This window comes from Cervus canadensis, chromosome 5, assembly GCF_019320065.1.
Source record: "Cervus canadensis isolate Bull #8, Minnesota chromosome 5, ASM1932006v1, whole genome shotgun sequence".
In the NCBI taxonomy this organism is placed as follows: Eukaryota; Metazoa; Chordata; class Mammalia; order Artiodactyla; family Cervidae; genus Cervus; species Cervus canadensis.
The window spans coordinates 68,699,431-68,721,506 of NC_057390.1; the positions used below are offsets into that span (position 1 = coordinate 68,699,431).

Genomic DNA, 22,076 nt, shown 5'->3' on the forward strand with positions numbered 1-22,076 from the left:
GGAAGCAGCCTTTCCCACCCCAACCAAGAGACAAGAAGAAAAAAAGAAAAACTGTTTATTATGGTCAACAGCACAAATGTGAATTGGTACTAGTCCACTCCCGGACTGGATGCCTATCCACTCCCGGACTGGATGTCTACAACACACCAGGGTTGTGCAAATTTCCGTCTTCCTTCCAACGGAGGCCTCTGCCTTGGGAGGATCCGCAGATGAATGATGCCTAGGAAGCAAATCTCCCTGACTCGGTTAAGATGGGGATGATCTTTAGGTCAGTAGGAAGTTCTGTGTGGTTCAAGAAGCCTTGGCTTTTCGGCGTTGAGTCCCCCAAAGAAGGATGGAGATGGATAAGGTGGTGGATCCCAGAATACCAAAGAACATGAACAATGGGAAGGAGCCCTGTGAATAACAGACCAAAAAAAAACTTCATATAGGGTTACATGAAGGGCTTACAACCTAACATCCAGTAATTTCCTAGCATATCTGTCTCCTCAGCCAGGGCAGTTTTCTTCTAGTTTCCTTCTCTAGGTGCTCTGCATCAGCTGCTGGTCTTCTTTTAAAGAGGTATCTATGCATCTCTCTTGTCCCTAATTCCCTGGTGGCTCAGATGGTAAAGCATCTGCCTGCAATGTGGGAGACCTGGATTCGATCCCCAGGTCGGGAAGATCCCTTGGAGAAGGAAATGGCAACCCACTCCAGTACTCGGGCCTAGAAAATTCCATGGATGGAGGAGCCTGGTGGGCTACAGTCCATGGGGTCACAAAGAATCAGCCACGACTGAGCGACTTCACTTTTATCACTAATTAGGAGGCCTCATTCCTCACCTGGCGCATACACTTGTAGCCATGGAAGCCATCAGCACAAACACACTGCAAGAGACCTGGACCATCAGGTACACAAGATCCATTCTCAGGACATATTTCTGAGAGCCAGAGAAAAACAGAGAACATCACTGGATTTCATTAGGTATATTTCCCATATATCTCCTTCAGCTTAAGATTCTCTCAACTATTTCTAGGTCAAAGGTACAGTGGAAAGAAGACTACAGATAATCAGAACACTGTCATGATAACAAAATAATTTTAAGACCTTTCTTTCCAAAGGGTTAAGACTTACGAGCTATGACAAACCTAGACAGCATATTAAAAAGCAGAGACATACTTTGCCAACAAAGGTCCGTCTAGTCAAAGCTATGGTTTTTCCAGTAGACATTCATGTATGGATATGAGAGTTGGACCAAAAAGAAAGCTGAACACCAAAGAATTGATGCTTTTGAACTGTGGTGTTGGGAGAAGACTCTTGAGAGTCCCTTGGACTGCAAGGAGATCAAATCAGCCAATCCTAAAGGAAATCAATCCTCAATGTTCATTGGTAGGACTGATCCTGAAGCTGAAGCTCCAATACTTTGGACACCTGATGCAAAGAACTGACTCACTGGAAAAGAGCCTGATGCTGGGAAAGACTGAAGGCAGGAGAAGAAGGGGGTGACAGAGGATGAGATGGTTGGATGGCATCACCAACTCAATGGACATGAGTTTGAGCAAGCTCTGGGAGTTGGTGATAGACAGGGAAGCCTGGCATAGCGCAGCCCATGGAGTCGCAGAGTCGGACACGACTGAGCGCCTGGACTGAACACTTCGGAAACCTGAACAAAAGGCACTTAGGCAATTTTACCATCCTGATCTAAAATAGAGAATACAAGGGAGGAGGGGTAGTTTCCGGAGGGGTGAAGGTGAGACAGCATACCTGGATCCTCAGTGCTGTTGCAAATATTCCTTTGTCCTTCGCAGCTTTGGTTGTTTACATAAAAAGTGACAGTATCCCAGGCATTAATACCTCCAGGACAGTTGACATCTTGTGGCAGTATCCTGAACACAACATAGGCAGTCATAATATGCAGACCAAAGTTGCTGAGTTCATAGCACTGCCTCTCTTTGGTTCTCTCCCCCACCCCACACTCTTACTCACAGAGTCTGGAGGTGAGTAAAGCCATGGAAGGTGTTGACCAAGTCACTCTGGAGGGGGTTTGCCTGCAGGTCTCTGCAAAGCACACACTGTTAGCACTGTGCTCTAGGAAAACACTTTACTTCCATTCACACATCTTTCTGGATGATAATCCAGTTCTTATTCTGAGTTGTCCAAATGTAGACAATATTCAAACATCTTTTTAGCAGTCCATCCTCAAAGACTTTCCCATCAACCCTATGCCAACGTCACCTTTTGGGAAGGAGGATAACTAATGACTTACATGATGATAGCAGTATGTGCTTGAGGAAAGTTTGGACCAGGGTCCTTCAGAGAGCAGTTCTGGAGATCCAGCCTGAGGAAATAAGGTAATTAGTGAAACTGTGTATCTTTCTCCTTCACCCAGGGTAAGCTATTACAACACCCTTTACAGCTAATATTCATTGAGCACACCTATGTCAGGGCCACAAACTAGGCACTTTGGTAGATGTTTTAATCCTGCATTGTCCAATTAAGTAACCACTAATACATGTAGCTACTTAAATTTTTAAAAATTCTGTCCCTCATTTGCACTAGTCACATTTCTTCAATATCTATTGCTGTCTATTCCTTTACTTAATGGAATAGTGCCTTAATATTTACTTAATGACTACTAACTGCAAATATTACTTAAGCCTACTAACTGCAAAAATTGGGAGAATTAAAAATAACATTCAGTATCTTAGCTTGCAAGTTGTTTACAATGCACTAGGGGAACAAGACCATCACCCAAAATAAAAAATATATAAACATTAAATTGCAATGTGAGCAGTATATAAAATTAACTTGAGTGGTACAGACACTAAGGATTAGAGGAAGTGAAAAATTAAAAGGTATTACTCTGGCATTTAGTAGTACAGAGTATTCACAAAAGATGTTGGAATTAAAGGACAGATATGTCCTAATTTGATGGAGGAAGGCAAGTTTAGGTAAAGAGAGAGGCTTGAACAGAGAAACAAAGGTGGCCTGCTTTTGGAGGTAGAAGAGTCTGGCTGAAGCCAGACTCTCCTGGAGGGTTTGAGTGGACAACTAATTGAAAGTAATGTTGTAAAGGTAGGTTGGGCCAGTCTGTGATAGTTCCTGGTTTGTACTTTATCCTAGGGCCACAGACAATTATAAGTTTAATTTTAAAGCCAGAGAGCAATAATGGAAAGAAACTGGTTTTCTGAAAGTTCTATATAAGTAAGTATTTAGATAGATAAGGGAATGAGGAGAATGGAAGCAAGACAAGTGACTTTCTGAATCTGAAGTGAGGGTGCTCTGAAAAAGGAATTGTTTAATAAGGATCTATTATATTTTCTCCACATATCTGGAGAAAAATCAAAGGAAATTAAAAGAGATCTAGTTTGGGGAGACACCTGCATAATGGTTGAAGCTGTAAGAATAAGTGGATTCTCAAGAATGTGAGGGGAAAACAATGAAGGAAGTAATCTGTATAAGGGGACAAAAAGAAATTTGCCTCAAATATGAATTAATGAGAAGAGGAAGAAAACCATATTTCATAGTGTCCTGGAGGCCAAAGGAGTCATTTCATGGAGACACTACAGTAAATAAGCCAGAGAGTTAATAATAAACAAAAGAAATAAGGTTAAAAAATGCTCAAAATTATGACTTTTATGCATTTTTCAACCAGGAAGAACCACAGGGTTGTTTAAAGTGTTAGTCACTCAGTACATGTCCCATGCTTTTCAATCCCATGGACTGTAGCCTGCCAGGCTCCTCTGTCCATGGGATTCTCCAGGCAAGAATACTGGAGTGGGTTGCCATTTCCTTCTCTGAGTGATCTTCACAACCCAGGAATTGAACCCAGGTGTCCTGGACTGTAGGCAGATTCTTCACTTTGCCAAAAACAGATTTAAAAGTCTGAGACGCATGGTTTAGATGCCTCAAAAATATGTACGAATATTTATCCCCAAAGCCAATCAGGCAAGCCTTGAAGAATCCGGTTTGGGAACTCTTTTCCAGTACCCAGGGAGGTCTTCTCCTCCCTCACCCCAGGATGGTGCCTTCCCCATTCAGGCAGCAGCGGGCTTGCAGCGTTAGCTCTGGTGTCCGCTTGCAATAAAGAGCCACTTCTGACAAATTTTGCACTCTCCCTGGACACTGGGTGCATATCTGCAGAAGAGAGAAAACTATTAGAACTCCAGAAAGAAAAGCCAAGGAAAAAACAAAAACCAAAAAACAACCGAGGCTTAAACGTTAACTGCCAGTAAACGTTCCAGAATTCCTCTTACACAGGGCCTTTATGTTAGATTTACTAGAAGGCATATTTCTTCCCCTGCAACCAGGCGCCAAAACAGCGCACCGGAGAATTTCTGTACGGATCTTATCCAGGGAAGGATCTCATTTCTGAGAATTACTATTCGAACACATTTATAATGCCCTCTCCAATGATTTCTCAACCTGCCAGCCCCATGTGACCGGGTGTAAAAGGACTGCAGGTACACAAAGAACTCATCAAGCATTACAGAAAGTAAAGTCCTACCAACGCACGCTATGCAGCGGCATTAGAACGCCGCAAGCTTGCAGAACGGCCGGAGGACTCATTCGTGGAAAGAACTTATAGTTATTCGAATATTAAGGAGAGAAGAGGTCAAATTTCAAACGTCTTTGGACGTCAGCAGGGCGAAAGCGACAGCGGCGTTCAGTACTCGGGAGTGGGAGCCAGCTGGGTTACGGCTAGGGAGGCCCCAGGGACGAAATCGAGGCTGCGGCAGGCAGGGGAGAGGGGAGAGCCGAGGGCCGGCGAGCAATTCTTTTTCAACCCAACCTTTAATTTGCTTCAGTACCTCGGGTAGCGCCAAAGCCCTTGCCACGCTCAGAACGAAGAGCAGGGCAGCAGCCCAGGGAACCAAGCTCACAGGACTGCCGAGCCCGCAAAGGACCATTTTTCGCTCTCTCCGACCTTCTCCACTGATCGCGAGACTTGCGCGTGCGGCCCCGCCTCCCACCGTGTCACGCCCCCGTTCGGGGCGTGGCCTGGCCCGCCTGGCTAGTGTGGCGGGGCAGGTCGGTGTCGGGGGAGGAGGGGTCGGTTAGCACTAGTCGCGGCGGTCAGCGTATTTTTTTGTTGTTGGGCGCCCCAGTCCTCTTCAGGGGGCTGACCACACCCTTCTCCCCCCTTAAGCGAAGGCCTCCCTGCCACGGCTTTCTCAGCGCCGCGTTCCATGCGCCCGGACGTCGGGGTAGCGTCTCTGTAGCAACTCGGGGTTAATCCATTTGCCCACAGTAAACATGGCGGCGCGGGGACGGGCAGGGGGCGGGACTGCGCTGTCACCCGGCCTGGCGTGACTTGGCCGGCTCTCCCGTGGAGGCCGGACCCACGTGTGGAGATCGGGCAGGTGGGCCGGTCGAAGGCAGTCCGTGAGGGGGTGGGTCGAAGCACAGAGGCTCCGGAGTGTGGCGTCAGGGCGGGGAGGGACGGGGAGGAGTGGAGAGATGAGTGGCGGGATGGGCCGGCTCCTATACTGAAGTCCGGGGAAGGTAAGGTCCCGGCGGCGGGGTGGTAGTGCTTGTGTCACCTCGCGTGTGGAGGTAAGGAGAGAAGTCAGGAAAGAAAGAGTGTAAGGGTGATGGTGGAGCGAAGGGCGAAGGGCAAATCCTGTCGGGAGGAGACGAGCTCGGGGACGCTCGGGGCACCCTGTCCCTTTCAGCTCAGTCCTGAAACCACGCGGCGTCCGGTGCTCTGGCGAGGAGGTGGAAGCAGGATAGATGCTCCCCTAACTCCTCATCTCCTTTGTCTTCCCAGAAAAGGAGCGATGCAGATCTCGGGAAGAACGACAAGACCTTCTTAGTCTTGGCTGGGCCCTGGAGGTAAGGGGAAGATAAGGGCTATCCTGTGGTGGCACGAGGCCCCGACCGAAGGGCGCCGAGGGAGCCCTGTGCCGGAAGGGACTGAGTGTGCGCGTGGTTAGGGCCAGCAAAAACTCATCAAAGCTAACCAAAGCTCGTCTTCTAGCCTGGCTTCCCTTCTACCTACCCCCAGGTGTCTGGAATCTCCTAAAAGCATTTACTTTCAGAGGGCTGGCACGTTTACTAAGGCATTAGTTACTTACTAGCGTTTTAATGGGAGAAGGAAATGGCACCCCACTCCAATACTCTGGCCTGGAAAACCCCATGGACGGAGGAGCCTGGTGGGCTGCCGTCTATGGGGTCGCACAGAGTCGGACACGACTGAAGCGACTTAGGAGCCGCAGCAGCAGCGTTTTAATGAGGACCTCTAGAGCGACTGAACTGAACTGACAGGCTTTCAGACCCTGCCGGATTCTAGGCACAAGGACAGATTTTTTTTTTTTTTTTTATTAGTTGGAGGCTAATTACTTCACAACATTTCAGTGGGTTTTGTCATACATTGATATGAATCAGCCATAGAGTATACAGAGTGAAGTAAGCCAGATAGATAAAGAACATTACAGCATACTAACACATATATATGGAATTTAGAAAGATGGTAACGATAACCCTATATGCAAAACAGAAAAAGAGACACAGAAGTACAGAACAGACTTTTGAACTCTGTGGGAGAAGGTGAGGGTGGGATGTTTTGAAAAAACAGCATGTATATTATCTATGGTGAAACAGATCACCAGCCCAGGTGGGATGCATGAGACAAGTGCTCGGGCCTGGTGCACTGGGAAGACCCAGAGGAATTGGGTGGAGAGGGAGGTGGGAGGTGGGATCGGGATGGGGAATACGTGTAACACAAGGACAGATTTTGAAGGCATCTTTTGGGGAAGGTTGGTCCTCCGGTGGCCCATTTGCCTTTTGTAGGAGTCAAAGCAATTCATTTTGCTACCAAGGTGAGAGTGTGATTAGGGTGGTTAGGAATGATTCTCTTTCTTGTCTGTGTGTATAGGATTTTTTAAAAGAGCCCCCTACAGCCTGCTATTTGGTGCCCTGTGTGTTAGTTTTAGTGAAACAGCTTTTCTGTTACTTTTGGCACCTCTCAGAGAGAGGTGAGTTTTTTAAAGGTTAGAAGGTCCCTGTCCTGCTCTTAGAACCGTGTCTGGTGAAGTTTTTGTTACTGGGTCAGGTTTTTCCTGTCTTGCCTGGCTCTTTCTTCAGCCAGCCAGGAGGGTTCTCTGCATCTCATGCAAGTAGAATTCTCAGGAAGCCCTGCCAGTTTACCCCAGCAGCAGAGGGTCTCTATTTCTGTACATCTTGTTTTCCATTCTACACTTTGACCTTCCTTCCTTTCTGCAGCTACCTGCCTAGCTATATACATATACAGCCGTTTACCGCTGTACATTGTTATTTGTACACAGCAGACATATTTCCTCTTACTCTCTGGTAGTTCCCATCACCTCTATCGTAGCAATGAAAAACTTGCTGAAGAGGAGTGAGAAAACTTCAGATGTTGCAATGTGCAAAGGCCCCAGGCATCTTTAGGTTAAACCTGAGTGGCCTGTTGGGAACATTGTTCTGGGAACTCATGTTGGTGACGTAGTAGAACATATGATTCAAGAGTTGCCAACTTGTTTTCCCCTCTTCATTGGCCCTAGGAAGTTCAGGGTTCGGGTTTGGTCTGCATGAAGCCATATCTTGCCAGGCAGGCAACATGTGTCCAAGAACACCTGGTAGGAGAGCCGGAAGACAGTGAGGCTGATCTTTCTCCTAGTGGGCAAGAACAGAAAACTGATTTATGTTAATCTGTCTCTAGATTAGTTGAAACCTAAACTTTGTTCCAGGAATGATTGACAGCAGTTTGTAACACTCTGCTCCAGCCCTGGTTCAGGGAGTAGGGAGGGAGGGGCTTCTGGTGAATTACCTGTCACATCTACTGACAATCCTCTCATTTCTCTGTTGTTTTATATCATGCTGTCTAACCTTAGAGAACTAAAGAGTGTTCATATAAAGTGTATAACCTGAGAGACATGGTGTTTTGAAAGGTATAGATATTATTTATCATTGCTAATAAGTACATAGCACAGTGCTGTGTTTTATAACAGGTGTTCAAAAAATGTTAATGGCCATCATGTTAGGCTTTCTAAATTCACAGGTCTGTTGGTAAATGAGGGGGTAATGCTAGTGATCTCTTAAGATTCCTTTAAGATTTGGCATACTGGGATCTGGTCCTTGTTCTGAGGATAATGGTATTTAATATATTCTCTAAGGATTAGTATTTATTGTGCAGGAGTTAGAACAGCAACTTTCCCATCTCTCAGCAACTCTTTTGCAATTCCTTCTGGCATGCAGTGCCAAGTGGGACTTGCAGCAAAAGTCTAATCCATCTAAGAATGCCGTTGAATGTGAGCTCCCTGCTCTCCCCTTCTCGAGTCTCTAGGGTTGAGCTGGAGTTTGGGGGTTGTAGGGTGATAGGGCCATTTGGACTGCAGTGATTGGTTCCCTGAAGGGGCTGGAACAAATAGCTGCTGAGCTTCACTCTACCCTCAGCTCTTCTCACCTCTGCTCCTTAGAGACCAGGCCCTCAGGCCCTCAGCCTCCATTCAGCTCCAGACACGCAGCTTCTCCAGGCAGACTTGCTTCACAGCAGGGATTGCTCCTCGAGGTAGGTGTCTGCTCCAGTGGGATAGTACCACTTTCCCTGACTGTTTCTCTTGCCCACCCCTGCCCCAGCTCCCTGGTTGGCTAGCTTCTGTCTGAAGTGCCCCTGAAATTGTAAATCTGAACCCCTGGTTCCAGCATGTTGGCCTCTCACTTTTGAACCCAGCCTCTTTTCCTGGATCTGCTACTGACTGCCGTGTTACAGGTAGAGGAGCTGAGAGGTGGTTGGCAGGGCTTTAAATAAGTTGGGGAGAACAGAGTGGTTGGCCTGGGGATGCCTGAAAGGGAATTTAAGGCTGCCATGGAGGTGGTCTTCCTGGTGGTAAGTGCTGAGAAGGCATGCTGTTCAGAAGGTAGCACTGGGGATCATGGAAGGTGGGGCCTGAGGCTGGGAGAATAGAGGAGGCCGTGGTTTCCATAGTCTCTTCTTTCCTCAAGTTTCTTCTTCCCTGCTGGGTGGAGGCGCCAGGCTGGACTCTGCTGGCTTAGTACATTGTAGTGACTGGGTCTGTGCCTTCCGGCAGGGGATGGGGCAGGGAATTCTGAGAAGAAACTAGAGAGTAGGCTAGAGGTGGTTTTTCTTTTCCTGCTAGGGTGAAGACATTAGAAGGTTCTTAAGTTTCACAGTTGTGTATACCCAGAAAGGTCTTGGCCAAATAGTTACCTCCTGGCTATCTCAATCTGCTGCATCTTCCCTCTCCTCTCCGCCCTACTCAACATATATCAGTACCTCCAGGCCCTTTTGGTTGCCCTGGGGCCTGGCTGGGCAAATCTGATGGGTGTGGAATGCACAAGCCCAAGGGTGGGTGGCCATGAAGGCAGGAGAGGCCTGCCTGAGAGCCGGTTTCTTTGTAGTTCACCCTGGACAATGTCACTTGGTGGCGGAGGAGGACTGTGAGACGTGGTTGGAAGTCAGGTCGTAGCCACTTGCCTGTCACTGCCCAGCTGAGTGGCAGCCCAGAGCCCAGGAAGAGCAAGCGGCCGCAGGTCACAGACTCAGAGAGAATATGAGTGTGGGGGTGAGCACCGCCACACCCCTCCCTCCAACCTCAGACACCAACGTGGTCACGTCCACCTTCAGCCTGGTGGACTATGTGGTCTTTGCCCTGCTGCTGGTTCTCTCCCTTGCCATCGGGCTCTACCATGCCTATCGTGGCTGGGGCCGACATAGTATCGGCCAGTTGCTGTTGGCAGACCGCAAAATGGGCTGCCTTCCTGTGGCACTGTCCTTGCTGGCCACCTTCCAGTCAGCTGTGGCCATCCTGGGTGTGCCGTCCGAGATCTACCGATTCGGGACCCAGTATTGGTTCCTGGGCTGCTGCTATTTCCTAGGACTGCTGATCCCAGCACATGTCTTCATCCCCATCTTCTACCGCCTGCATATCACCAGTGCCTATGAGGTAGGTAGGGAGGAGCACATGGGACCCTCAGGGGCAGGGGTAGAGAAGGAACCAGGCACACAGGGGTCTGGGCCCCTCAGCTCTGCCTGATGAGAGGGCCAGGGGTAAATACATCGTGTGTCTAGGAGTTCACTCTGGTGAGGTCGGGCAGGGTAGGAGTTTGGGGAGAAGGGTGCTGTGCTGAGGGGGGCCCAGAGTGGATATGAGTTGGCTATTTCCTCTGTTCCTGGGCTTCCTGAAGGAAGTTGTGTGTGATTTGTTGGGGATGGGGTGGGGAGGAATGTGTTTTTGTTTTTGTTTTTAATCTACTCCTACCTAGTACCTGGAACTCCGCTTCAATAAAGCTGTGCGTGTTTGTGGCACTGTGACCTTCATCTTTCAGATGGTAAGTGGAATGAGGATAGAAGTTCAGCCTGGTGCAGGATAGGGAGACAGGGATTCAGGCTCACTGGAGCCTCCCCTGCTCTTAGACTAGCAAGACTGAAATTCCTGCTCACCCCCAGAGGCATCTTGCTTGCATCCCTTCCAGTTCTGGCACACGTAACCATGGTGGTGGCAAACCAAACTACGGGAGAAGGGAGAGGGAGGGGAGCCTAGGTGAAGGGAGGCCACTGGGATATTGGAGCTGAGGTCTGTCTTTTCTTCTCTCTCTGCCTCCCTCATCGGCTCCTCCCTTCACATTCTCTTTCCATACCCAACAGGTGATCTATATGGGGGTTGTCCTCTATGCACCATCCTTGGCCCTCAATGCAGGTGAGGAGTCACAGCTCCTGGCTCCCAGCCACAGCAGGCTAGGGAAAACCTTTGGGAGGGGCAGGTGGAGGAGAGAGTGCAGAAAAGAACCCAACCTTTACCAGAGAATTATTCTATCTGGGCCCTTGGCTGGTCTTCACTAGAGGTGGAAAGATAATCCAACATTATCAGACCCCGTCTGAATGGTTAATCAACACCTTTTGGTGGAGTTTTGTGAACTTTTTTTTTTTCCATTGTGGTAAATGATTTATTTCATCCTTAATAATCAAATGGTTCATATCTTACCAGCATTTCCCTGGTTTATCCCTGGGAAACCCTCCTCTGGAGATAGGAATGTGACTTTTATCTGTTTACAGTGACTGGCTTTGATCTCTGGCTGTCAGTGCTGACCCTGGGCATTGTCTGTACCATCTATACTGCTCTGGTAGGCAGTCTTGGGGAAGGGTGGGGAGGAGGGAGGTGGGGGAAAGAGGAAAAGGTGGGACAAGATAAGTAGATGGGTAGTAGATAAGAATATAGGTGAGGAGATGGCATGACTTTTTTTTAACTTTTTTTTAATTTTTTATTAGTTGGAGGCTAATTACTTCACAACATTTCAGTGGGTTTTGTCATACATTGATATGAATCAGCCATAGAGTTACACGTATTCCCCATCCCAATCCCACCTCCCACCTCCCTCTCCACCGGATTCCTCTGGGTCTTCTCAGTGCACCAGGCTCGAGCACTTGTCTCATGCATCCCACCTGGGCTGGTGATGTGTTTCACCATAGAAAATATACATGCTGTTCTTTCGAAACATCCCACCCTCACCTTCTCCCACAGAGTTCAAAAGTCTGTTCTGTACTTCTGTGTCTCTTTTTCTGGCATGACTTTTTAGGGTGATATGAAAAGAGATGGGATTATGTTGGGGGATGGGATGTGATGGTAGGGAATAGGATGGGAAGGATGTCAGCAGCTGTCTACCGCTGGCGGCTGGCTGCTGCCTTCACCGGTGGTGTGGCTCCATGGACGTCTATGGCAGGGTTGCTGTCTTCTCCCTGCAGGGTGGACTGAAGGCAGTCATCTGGACAGATGTCTTCCAGACACTGGTCATGTTCCTAGGGCAGCTGGCGGTTATCATTGTGGGGTCAGCCAAGGTGGGCGGTTTGGGGCACGTGTGGGAAGTGGCTTCCCAGCACGGCCTTATCTCTGGAATTGAGTAAGTACACCCCTTCCCTGGCTGGGGTCTGTAGTGCCTGGGAGCTGAGCCCCTCTTAGAGTCTGCGCCTGGGGTGGTAGTGAGCAGAGGGCAAGCTGTGGGAGTTGAGGTGCAGCCTTGAGGCCAGTGGGAGGCTGGGCCTGCAGGAGTGGAGGGCAAGCTCAGTGTTGCCCCGGGTGGTCAGGTGTCAGGATGTTTCTAGTACCTGGGATGAGGCTGTGGGTTGGCAGAGTGGAACCGCTCCCTTCCCACCCAGCCTGCCGCCCTGTCTTGAGTCCACCTTGGCCCTGACAGCCATCTCTCTGCCCTGCCCCATGTCAGAGGAGGGCAAAGGAAGGCTGAGTCTGGGGCCACAGTGACATGTTGGTGTCTATGGCAGGCTGGATCCGGACCCGTTTGTGCGTCACACGTTCTGGACATTGGCCTTCGGGGGTGTCTTCATGATGCTCTCCTTGTATGGAGTGAACCAGGCGCAGGTGCAGCGCTACCTCAGTTCCCGCACGGAGAAGGCTGCAGTGCTGTGAGGGCAGGACTGGAAAGACGGGGGGCCCTGGATGTGGGAGAGACTGGGGCCTGGTTCTGCAGCGGCAGTTGGGGTGGGGCAGGATGCCAGGGCACACCCACACCCACTGGGCAGGACGTGGACCTGCCTTCTGGGGCATGGGGATGGGCCTGCTAACACCCTCTGCCCGCTTGGCACTGGCCTCTCTTGCAGCTCCTGCTACGCCGTCTTCCCCTGCCAGCAGGTGTCGCTCAGCATGGGCTGCCTCATTGGCCTGGTCATGTTTACGTACTACCAGGAGTATCCTATGAGCACCCAGCAGAGTCAGGCAGCCCCTGACCAGGTGAGATGGCCTCCCTGCCCCCTGCCTGGCCCCCCCCAAAGGGAGTGTCTGGGTGGCTGCAGAGAGGACCCCTACCCGGGGTGGGCACTGCATATAAAGTCCTTCCTCTCTGGAATTCTGCAGCTGGTCATAGGGCCCAGCCCACGGGAGTGGGGACCTCCCTTTACTGACTCACTGCTGCGCACCACCTGCCCTGTGGGGAGCCGTCACACAGCTGGTCTCTTCTATCCCTCCTCACAGCCTCATCTGGTAGAGGAGAAACGGTGGCCCAGTGGGGTGGCCAGCATGCTCAAGTCACACCAGTGGCTGGGGGAGAGCTGGGGCACGGGCTGCTCTGTCCTTCTTTCTCCAGAGCCTGCTTTCTCTCCTCTCCACTTACTGTGGGGTCGCTTTCAGTGCCTGGCCCTCTTCCAAGGCGCCCAGTCTCCACAGACTGGTCGGCACATGTGATTGGCACGTGCAGGGGAAGGGTGGCGCCCCCCTGGGAAGGGCTTCTCTGAGGAGAGTGTACTCTTCTGTTCCGCCTGCAGTTCGTCTTGTACTTTGTGATGGATCTCCTGAGAGGCCTGCCGGGGCTACCTGGGCTCTTCGTCGCCTGCCTCTTCAGTGGCTCCCTCAGGTACTTTGATCTTTCCCCTCAGGCTCTTTCACCTTTCCCTTCAGGCTTGACACAGCTGACCCCTCTGAGTACATGGTGACAGGTGGATGGGAGGTCCCTCTGAGCCTCTCATTGTGCCCGTTTGTGTGTGGGCGACAAGGGACAGCTCCTCTGTGTGGGCAGGCATGTCCTCTCCTAGGCGAGGCCCCTTTTTGGTGAAGGAGTCTTCTATACCAGGAATTGATTTACTTGAACCAAATCTGAACCCCACTCAGAAGAGGCCAGGTGTCCCTGCCTTTCAGGCCTCTTCCTCGGTTCCAGCTGTCAGTGGTGTTTGGGTTTCACGTGTCCTCTCCTGCCTTCAGGGCACTCATTCCTCAATAGGGTCCCTTGTTAGGTTTGCCCTTCTGGACCTGACTTTCTGTTCCTTCTTTCAGCACCATATCCTCTGCTTTTAATTCACTGGCAACTGTTACAATGGAAGACTTGATTCGACCCTGGTTCCCTCATTTCTCTGAAGTCCGGGCCACCATGCTTTCCAGAATCATTGGTGGGATTATACTTCCTTATCTTTTCAGCCATGTACTTTCTAAGATACTCCCTAAGCACTGTCAGCTGTCTGCTTTGAAGTGCACTTGCTCAGTGAAGCCCTGACCTTGCTTATGGGCCAGGGAACTTCCTGAGGAGCAGTCTTGGTCACCTAGGAGTGAGGACAGGGTGGGAGGGACCTGGAGCTGGGTCCTGAGGTAATATGCCCCCTTCCTGGGGACAGAGAGGTAGTAGTTTGACTAGGGAAGGAGCTTTGCTCTGCTTTCCCTGCTTATTGTGTTAACTCACATCTGCTTATTTCTCCCGTTCTTTTTTTCCCAGCCTTTGGTTATGGGCTACTTTGTCTGGGAATGGCCTATATTTCCTCACAGATGGGACCTGTGCTGCAGGTAATGACTCTGGAGAGGACAGAATTGTTGGGGGAGAAAAGGAGCAGATTGAAATCAGAAAGAGAAGAAGACAGCTATTGTGAAAGGAGTGACACAGAGGGCAGGTGTCAGAAATTCCTTTTGATGGGCTATACCTGTAGATCTGAACAGACTCCCTAGTAGCCAAAAGCCCCAGGGTTGTTGTTGGCTCAGAGAGGTCTAAGGATCAGCATCTGGAGAACCCCAGGCATATTCCCATAACTATTTCTGCCCTCTAGGATCCTGCGTTCTAGTGGTTCCAGGGAGAAGAGACTGACAGATCTGACTGGTGGGGCTCTGAGGCAGTGGTGGGGGCTCTGCCACATTGATAGTGGTGGGGGCTCTGCCACATTGATGATGCTGGGGTCTCTGAGCCTCTGTTCTTTTCTTTTTCTCACCCTGTCCTCTGCAGGCAGCCATCAGCATCTTTGGTATGGTTGGGGGGCCGCTGCTTGGACTCTTCTGCCTCGGGATGTTCTTTCCTTGTGCAAATCCTCCTGTGAGTGACCCACGTGGCTCCAGGGTCATGTGTGGGGGTGGACCTGGGGAATGGCTGGGCAGGGCTCTGACCAGGAGTGCTGGAAACTGGTATAAAGCTTTGGTGGGGCTGGCCTTGTGACAAGAGACTGCCATGTCCCTGGGCAGGGTGCCATTGTGGGCCTGTTGGCTGGACTCATTATGGCCTTCTGGATCGGCATCGGGAGCATAGTGACCAACATGGGCTCTGGCAGACCACCCTCTCCCCCTAATGGGTCCAGCTTCTCCCTGTCCAGCAATCTGACTGCTGTCACCATGGCCACACTGATGCCCTCGACTGCTGCCTCCAAGTGAGTCAGAGCTCACTCTTTCTCCTTGGGGAAAGCAGCTCATTCTTGAGGGGTTTTCCAGGGCCCTTGCTAAGGGATGGGCCTCTGGAAGCCTGTGGGGTGGGGAATGCTGGGTGTTGGTTCCCCGGACTCTGGGACCTTGTGGGGGTGGGGGTGGGGAGCCAGGTGTCTGAGGGTCAGTTGCTCCTTCAATGAATTGCTAATTGTCCTCACCGCCTGCTCTCCCCAGGCCCACAGGGCTACAGCGGCTCTATTCCCTGTCGTATTTATGGTACAGCGCTCACAACTCCACCACTGTCATTGTGGTGGGCCTGGCTGTCAGTCTGCTCAGTGGTGAGGAGGCGTGGGATGGAGGCGCAAAGAAACGAGGACTGCCTGAGGGAGGGCACTCAGGGGTCTGGGGTCTAAGCTCAGGGGCTCCTGGATGTCTGGAACAGTCAGACTTCTTGGCAGAGCTCTAGGAGGTGGGCAGGGGCTGGGGGCTCAGAGCAGTGAAAGTGGATGGCTCTGGGAAGTGCTCTGGTTATACACTAGGAGCCTCAGGAGCACTTTGTCTTCAGGGGGCATGCGGGGCCGGACCGTGGACCCTCGGACCATTTACCCAGTGTTGCCAAAACTCCTTGCCCTCCTGCCCGTGTCCTGTCAGAAGCGACTTCCCTGCAGAGCCTGCAGCCAGGTAGCTCCTCTGTTGTCAGATCGCCCCTCCCCTCCCTCTCATACTGCTGGGCCTTCTGGTTTCCGTCCCCCCCTTTTCTTTCTCCCCCAGCCCCCATTCTCTGATGATCTGCCTGAGCCTGGACGGTCCGGCAGCAGGTGCCGGCTCCTTCCCACTGGGAAGTGGGGGCTTGGTGGGCAGAAGGGTCTTGGCCCGGAGAGGCCACAGCTGCTGGCCTGTCCTCTCCCTCCTCCCACCCTCATACTCACCCCAGGCCTACTCCTCCCCTTCACCCCTGCTGCCCCTCCCTGGTCCCCTTTCTAGTCGGGATCACAGCAGGGTCACCCTTCCTGCAAGAGGAAAGGGAGGTTCCTTCACCTCCCCTTTGTCTCACGTTCACCCCACCCTTTGCCCATGTTCCCCAGGATGTCTCCTCGGAAGCCACTATGTTTCCAGAGAAGATGAGCAATGGGATGCTGAGGGGCAGCAGAGACCAGGAGGCCATGGCCGTGCCTGAGGAAAGCCCCGCCCAGCCGGGGATCAGCCCCACCTTCATCCTCCAGGAGACCTCACTGTGATCCTGACTCAGGACGAAGACCCAGAGGCCTCCTGCGGTACAGGGATGAGTTCCCTGGTGTTCTGCAGGAGGATCACAGACTGAGTGACCTCACCCACACCAAAGGACCTTGTTCTTGGGAGTTTGTGCTACAGCAGAAGTTGTCATGTCACAGGAGGTGTGAGAGTAGGACAAGGTTTTTCCTTGTTCTTTGCCCATCTGTTCTCTAGAGAACTAGGCTTGCAGGGGGTACAGTTCTGCCAGAAAAAGGGATAGAGGTGAATCTCCTGGCAAAAGGATAATGGCTTCTGATTCAGCATTGCCAGGCTTCTTTGAGGTGAATAGAAATAGCTGTGCTGGGCCTACTCTGGCAAGATTGATGCAGAGCTGCCTTGGCCAGCTCTTGCTTCCCTTGCAGTCCCATCGGAGCACAGGTTGTCAGCCACACAGGGCCCCTGTAACACTACTTTCAGGTTGTCTGTGCTACCCAGACATTCTTATCTGTCTACCTCCATTCTTGAGAGGGAGGTTTTGGTGTCCCTGAGAGGCCTCTTGGAACACACAGGTACATTCATCTCCTTTGTGTAGAGTAGGGACGCTTTTCACCTCGCTGCCCCACCCCCTACCTTTGCAATGGGCACTTAGGAATGGGGTGGATGTTGATCCAAGAAACCAGGGCATGACCAGGTTCACTGTGGAGTGCACCATCCGTCTGACTCCTGAGCCATGCCACCCTCGTGTCATTTGGTCATTCATGCTCCTGTTTCCTTTTGGAGTTTCTTACCCACATATCTTTGTTCCTAAGGAATAAAAACTGCCATTGGGCTAGAATCTGGGTTCCTGTACTGTCTGCACCTGCTCTCGTCCACCCTAGTCCTATCCCTGGTGAGGGTGAAGCCCCTCCTCCCATGCACAGGTCTTCCCCTGCTGAGGAGAGACCTGCAGGAGACCAAGGGTGGCGTGGTGAGGTTTCTGATCTCTGTGGCTGGTGTGCATGTCTACAGGGGGTAATGTGTTCATGGGGTTGAACGTGCACACTTTCCTCTGCTGCTTCTCTTCCCCATGTGGCTCAGTCTGTTCCCTGTCCTGCCCACTTGTCCTTGACCAGAACAATCTGCTGCTCTGAGAATTTCCACTTTGGGGGCAGGAGGAAGAAGGTTGCATTTAAAAATAGAACATTTTAAGGTGGATATTTATGTTCTTGTGAAGAACACCTTGCTCATGCCCACCCACACTTGGTCTCTATCTCTGCTTGGCCCCATCCAGCTGCCCAGAAGCACAGGCTCTCCAGGCCCCTCAGCAGAGACCAGTCCCAAGCACATCTGGGCAGTCCCAGAAAACGCCAGGTTGACTTTGTCGTGAGAACTGCCCTCCTCTTGACAGCCCCCCACCTTGGTGCTGAGGGCCACAGCTCAGCCTGTGTCCCCACCCCACCAAGCTGCCAGGATTCTAGCCCTAGCCAGGCTCTCATTCATTCCTTTTTTTTTTTTTTTAATTTTTTTAAATTGTGAAAGTATGATAATACATTTACAGGAAACTTGTAAAATACAGAGCAAGGTTGCATATAGTTCCAATATAACAGTTATTTTTTAAATAGGTAAATTAAGACTTTTAATTGGAATTGGAGTTTCATCTATTCTTCAACATATTTATCCATCACCCACTTCATGCAAGGGCCTCACCTTGGGGCTGGCTGTCTTACAGCTAAGGAATGACTGTGCCACCCAGGGACCCTGCACCAGGTCCCATCATTGGCATTTTCAGAGCGGCCCCTTTTTGTCTCAAATTCCTGTATTTTAACTGTATTTACATAGAAAAGGGGGGACCCTATAGGACTCAGAACTTTCACAAGTTATATTAAAAGGGAATAATAAAGAGATTCATTCTCCATATAAGTAAGTCAAACTCCATGACAATACATGTTCCTTTGTCTCTAATGCAGTAACTTTTATCTTCACGCAGAGAAGTACCATTTAATGATTGAGGGTGGAGTCTAATGTGGAGAAGGCAATGGCAACTCACTCCAGTACTCTTGCCTGGAAAACCCCATGGACGGAGGAGGCTGGTAGGCTGCAGTCCATGGGGTCGCGAAGAGTTAGACTGAGCCACTTCACTTTCACTTTTCACTTTCATGCATTGGAGAAGGAAATGGCAACCCACTCCACTGTTCTTGCCTGGAGAATCCCAGGGACGGGGGAGCCTGGTGGGCTGCTGTCTGTGGGGCTGCACAGAGTTGGACACGACTGAAGTGACTTAGCAGTAGCAGCAGCTAATGGACTGATCTGGATTCAAATACTGGTTCATCCATCCACCTAACTTCCTTAAGCTTCAGTTCCTTCATCTATTAGGTGTGAATTTCACAAAGATTCAAGATTGTAAAGGATTGGTGCATTCCTTAAATGCCAGTTATTGTAATTGTTTTCAAAGCACTTTTCACGACTACCCGATTTTATACTTTGGGGGAGAAGTGCACACTATGTCTGCATTTTCATGTGTCAGGTAATTGGATTGCTTGCCTAGTGATTGGCTGAAGCAGGGCTGGAACCCAGGTCTGTGACTCCCAGTGGCCTCCCAAAGTCACATCTCTTGTCCTGGAAGCTGTGTCCTTTGGGATAGAGTGCACACACAGGTGGCAGGGTCTGTCCCGAGACAGCAATCCAGAGAACAATGATGTACTAAATGGGGTGCTACTGTACCATCATTCTAGAACCTTGCTAGTTCACTGGCCTTCAAACCTTGCTTGAGACCCACAGTAAAATGTTTCACAGCATGATCCAGTACACTCATACATTGCATTGTGTTACTAAAACATTTCATGAAAAAGGCTCTCTAGGTATAGTTACTATTTCTGGAGCTGTCCTTTTCCCTTCGCTCTGAATAATTCAGCACTCATGCCATCATGTGAAGCAGAGCAAGTTAGGTGTTCATGCTGGAGGCTGTCATGGATGTCAGAGCTCAAGTAAGAGGAGGGAGGTCATGCACAGCACTGGCCCAGCTTGGATGTGAGACCCTGAGCAGGATGAGGAGGTATCCACGCAGGGCTGAAGCCTGCTGTGGTGTGTTAAGTCCCTGTTGGGTGAGGAGTGTCCATGGGGGTCAGAAGCCTGATGTAGGGTTGGAGAATATGAAAGGCATCCTCAGAGGCAAGAAGACGTGTGGGTTGTCAAAGGGAGTGAGTGAGGTGGGAGCTCATAAGGGGGACAGCTTGACTGGGGGCAGGGGGTGGTGGGGGTGGTGGTGGTGGTGTCAGCATGAGGAGAGCATCCTCAAGGTAGGTGGCTTGGCGCGGCTTATCAAATCCAGTGTGTGTGTGTCTTATGTGGAGAATCAACTCACACGGAATAAAGAGGGCATCTACACATGCGAGCAGCTCAACCTGGGCTGTTAGAGCCTGAGTGCTGTGAGAAGGGCATCTATACAGGAGGAAGATCTGTCATCAGGTGGGAGCCCAAGTAGGGTGAGGAGGTCATCTGCCGTGGAGGCAGCCAGGGCTGGGGTGTTGGCTCAAGTGGGGAGATGAGTCCACATAGGGGCCAGCCCACTGCAGTCTCACAGCCTGAGTAGGATGAGGAAGGCATAATGTGTGTGAGAGAACTGTTAGGGCTGTGATAGTCAATAGCATGAGCCATGTTTCTCACTATTGGAGAAGAGTGTTTCGTGGAATGGGAGAAAGCAAGAATGAACTCTGCGGTGAATTGGAACAGGAGGTATTGGCTTGTGTTCCTGGTTTTCAAGAGATCTACATAAATATAGAAATAGATATGGGGACTTCTGTGGTGATCCAGTGGCCAAGACACCGAGCTCCCAATGCAGGGGGCCCAGGTTCGATCCTTGGTCAGGGAACTAGATCCCACATGCCACAACTAAGAGTTCACATGCCGCAATGAAGATCAACGATCCCGTGTGCCACAACTAAGATTTGACTCAGCCAAATAAATAATATTAAAGAAGGAGAAAAAACAGAGATGGATGTAGCTATGTCTGCTGAGGGTTTGGGGGGCCATAGTAGCATGGGATCAACAAGAGCTTTGTGCCTAGACCTTGGATTCTAAATAACATTCTTCACTAAAAACATCAACGACAACAGTAACAAAAAACCCAAGGCTTCTTGGAGAAATTGTTGATTCTAGGGCTGGGACCAAAGTACCAGCTAGGCTTGGAACATCATGTGCCAGAAAGCAAAGAACTTATCGAGGAAAGATAAGATCATATGAAAAGGACACAGAAGCTAGCTTGAAGGGACTCCCACCAGCCAAATCTGGAACATTCTGAGCATTAAAATAATATGGATGATAAGCTATTAAATGAAAAAAGGAAATCATAAGTTCATACTGATAAAAGTAGTAAGAGTTTAGATAGGGTATGGAATCTTTATATAGTTTCAAATACTTACCTCTTCACAAAATACTTATTAATTACAAGGGAAAAAGAAGAACTGTAGTGGAGCCACCTGGCAGACACCATCTTAAGTAATCAAAATCAACATCTCCTGTAAGGGATAAATCAGTCATACATCACCTGACAAGATGCAAAGGGAAGAACACATAATCACTTCTGTGATTCTCTTGTCAGAGATGTATAACCTGAATCTAATCATAAGAAAATATCAGACAAAACAAAATTGAGAGACATTCCATAAAATAACTGGCTTGTAATTTTTGGGACCATAGCTGAAAATTAAATACGATCTGAGTATTAGTTGAAAGTAACATTACCTTCTTGAATTTGATGCTTCTGTTGTGGTTATGGAGGGTCATGTTCTTGTTAGTAGGAAATATACAGTGAACTGAATTTCATGCATCTACTAAATGTATTGTGATCCACTGAAAACAGTGTAGTGCTAGATTTCATTCCCAGCTTTCAGACACATGATCTGTTTCTTTCCCACCTTCTGCCACCACTCCAGAATTCCTCTGGAGGATTCTGAGGCCTCTATGGATTTTCTGTTTTCCTAAAGGGATCATGTAGTGTGAGAAGCAAAAGACCTATGAACCTCCAGTTCCAGCAGCCAGCCTTGGCTCCTCTGCATCTGACAGCAGAAAACAGATGACTCCGTGGCAGGGCTGGTAGTGAAGCCAGAGGTGGTGAGAAGCAGGGAAGAAACAGATTCTGTGTCTGAAAGCTGGAATGAAACCTAGCACTAGTGTTTTACATGTTTACATGACCCTACATAACAACAACAGAAGCATCAAGGTCAGAATGGGGTCTTCAGTCCATGTGACCATTTTTGCCAGAGAAAAATCCGTCCAACTACCAATGTATCACTAATTCATTTGGCAGAGATTCTAGCTCCCAAGCAATAAACTGGTTTTGTCATCTGAAAAACAATTTTACCAACCTAGAATTTTGCACTTAATCAAAATATAATCCAAATGTGAACATGAAACAAAGATACTTTTGGATATACAAGGAAACAAAGTCGACAGATTTTAAGAAAAAAAAAATAAAGTCGACAGATGTCAACTGTTAGAATGATGACCAAATTAACCAATAACGTTTATTGTTATGTCTAAATAAGCAGGGATTAGTTTTCAAACAATCAATATAATCTGGAACTAAACTCCAAGAGCTAAGATTTTCTTTTCTCTTTTTTAGAGAACTGGATGTAGACTCACATTGGATAACAGAAAAATTACAGTATGAGGTAAACGTTTAAAGATAGCTGCAAAGAGATCCTATCAGTTCATCCTAAAGGAGATCAGTCCTGGGTGTTCATTGGTATGACTGATGTTGAAGCTGAAACTCCAATACTATGGCCCCCTGATGCGAAGAGCTGATTCATT

General features: G+C 49.5%; 2 protein-coding genes across 8 annotated transcripts; one reads left to right on the forward strand and one right to left on the reverse strand.

The window, feature by feature from the left end:
• Window positions 1–38: 38 nt before the first annotated feature.
• Window positions 39–4,944, reverse strand: ATRAID (all-trans retinoic acid induced differentiation factor). The gene is made up of 7 exons (XM_043469113.1): window positions 4,791–4,944; window positions 3,995–4,116; window positions 2,246–2,317; window positions 1,966–2,037; window positions 1,744–1,865; window positions 822–919; window positions 39–396 (listed from the first exon to the last, which is right to left on the reverse strand). The coding sequence occupies exons 1-7, from the start codon at window positions 4,887–4,889 to the stop codon at window positions 292–294; spliced, it is 690 nt and encodes a 229-aa protein (XP_043325048.1). The 5' UTR covers window positions 4,890–4,944; the 3' UTR covers window positions 39–291.
• A 64-nt stretch (window positions 4,945–5,008) lies between these two features.
• On the forward strand, window positions 5,009–17,124 carry SLC5A6 (solute carrier family 5 member 6). Of its 7 annotated transcripts, none has more exons than XM_043469110.1 (18): window positions 5,009–5,054; window positions 5,750–5,814; window positions 8,418–8,509; window positions 9,361–9,905; window positions 10,225–10,290; window positions 10,607–10,658; window positions 11,015–11,082; window positions 11,702–11,856; window positions 12,236–12,376; window positions 12,572–12,701; window positions 13,232–13,320; window positions 13,737–13,849; window positions 14,170–14,237; window positions 14,668–14,754; window positions 14,901–15,082; window positions 15,312–15,415; window positions 15,643–15,758; window positions 16,163–17,124. In XM_043469110.1, exons 4-18 carry the CDS (start codon window positions 9,513–9,515, stop codon window positions 16,313–16,315), a joined length of 1,917 nt encoding a protein of 638 aa, XP_043325045.1. In that variant the 5' UTR covers window positions 5,009–5,054; window positions 5,750–5,814; window positions 8,418–8,509; window positions 9,361–9,512; the 3' UTR covers window positions 16,316–17,124. The 7 variants fall into 7 exon arrangements, with proteins under 7 accessions (XP_043325045.1, XP_043325043.1, XP_043325046.1 ...); XM_043469108.1 differs by lacking the exon at window positions 5,009–5,054 and adding an exon at window positions 5,063–5,186; XM_043469111.1 differs by lacking the exon at window positions 5,009–5,054 and adding an exon at window positions 5,216–5,342 and having other exon boundaries at window positions 8,420–8,509.
• The last annotated feature ends 4,952 nt before the right edge of the window (window positions 17,125–22,076 follow it).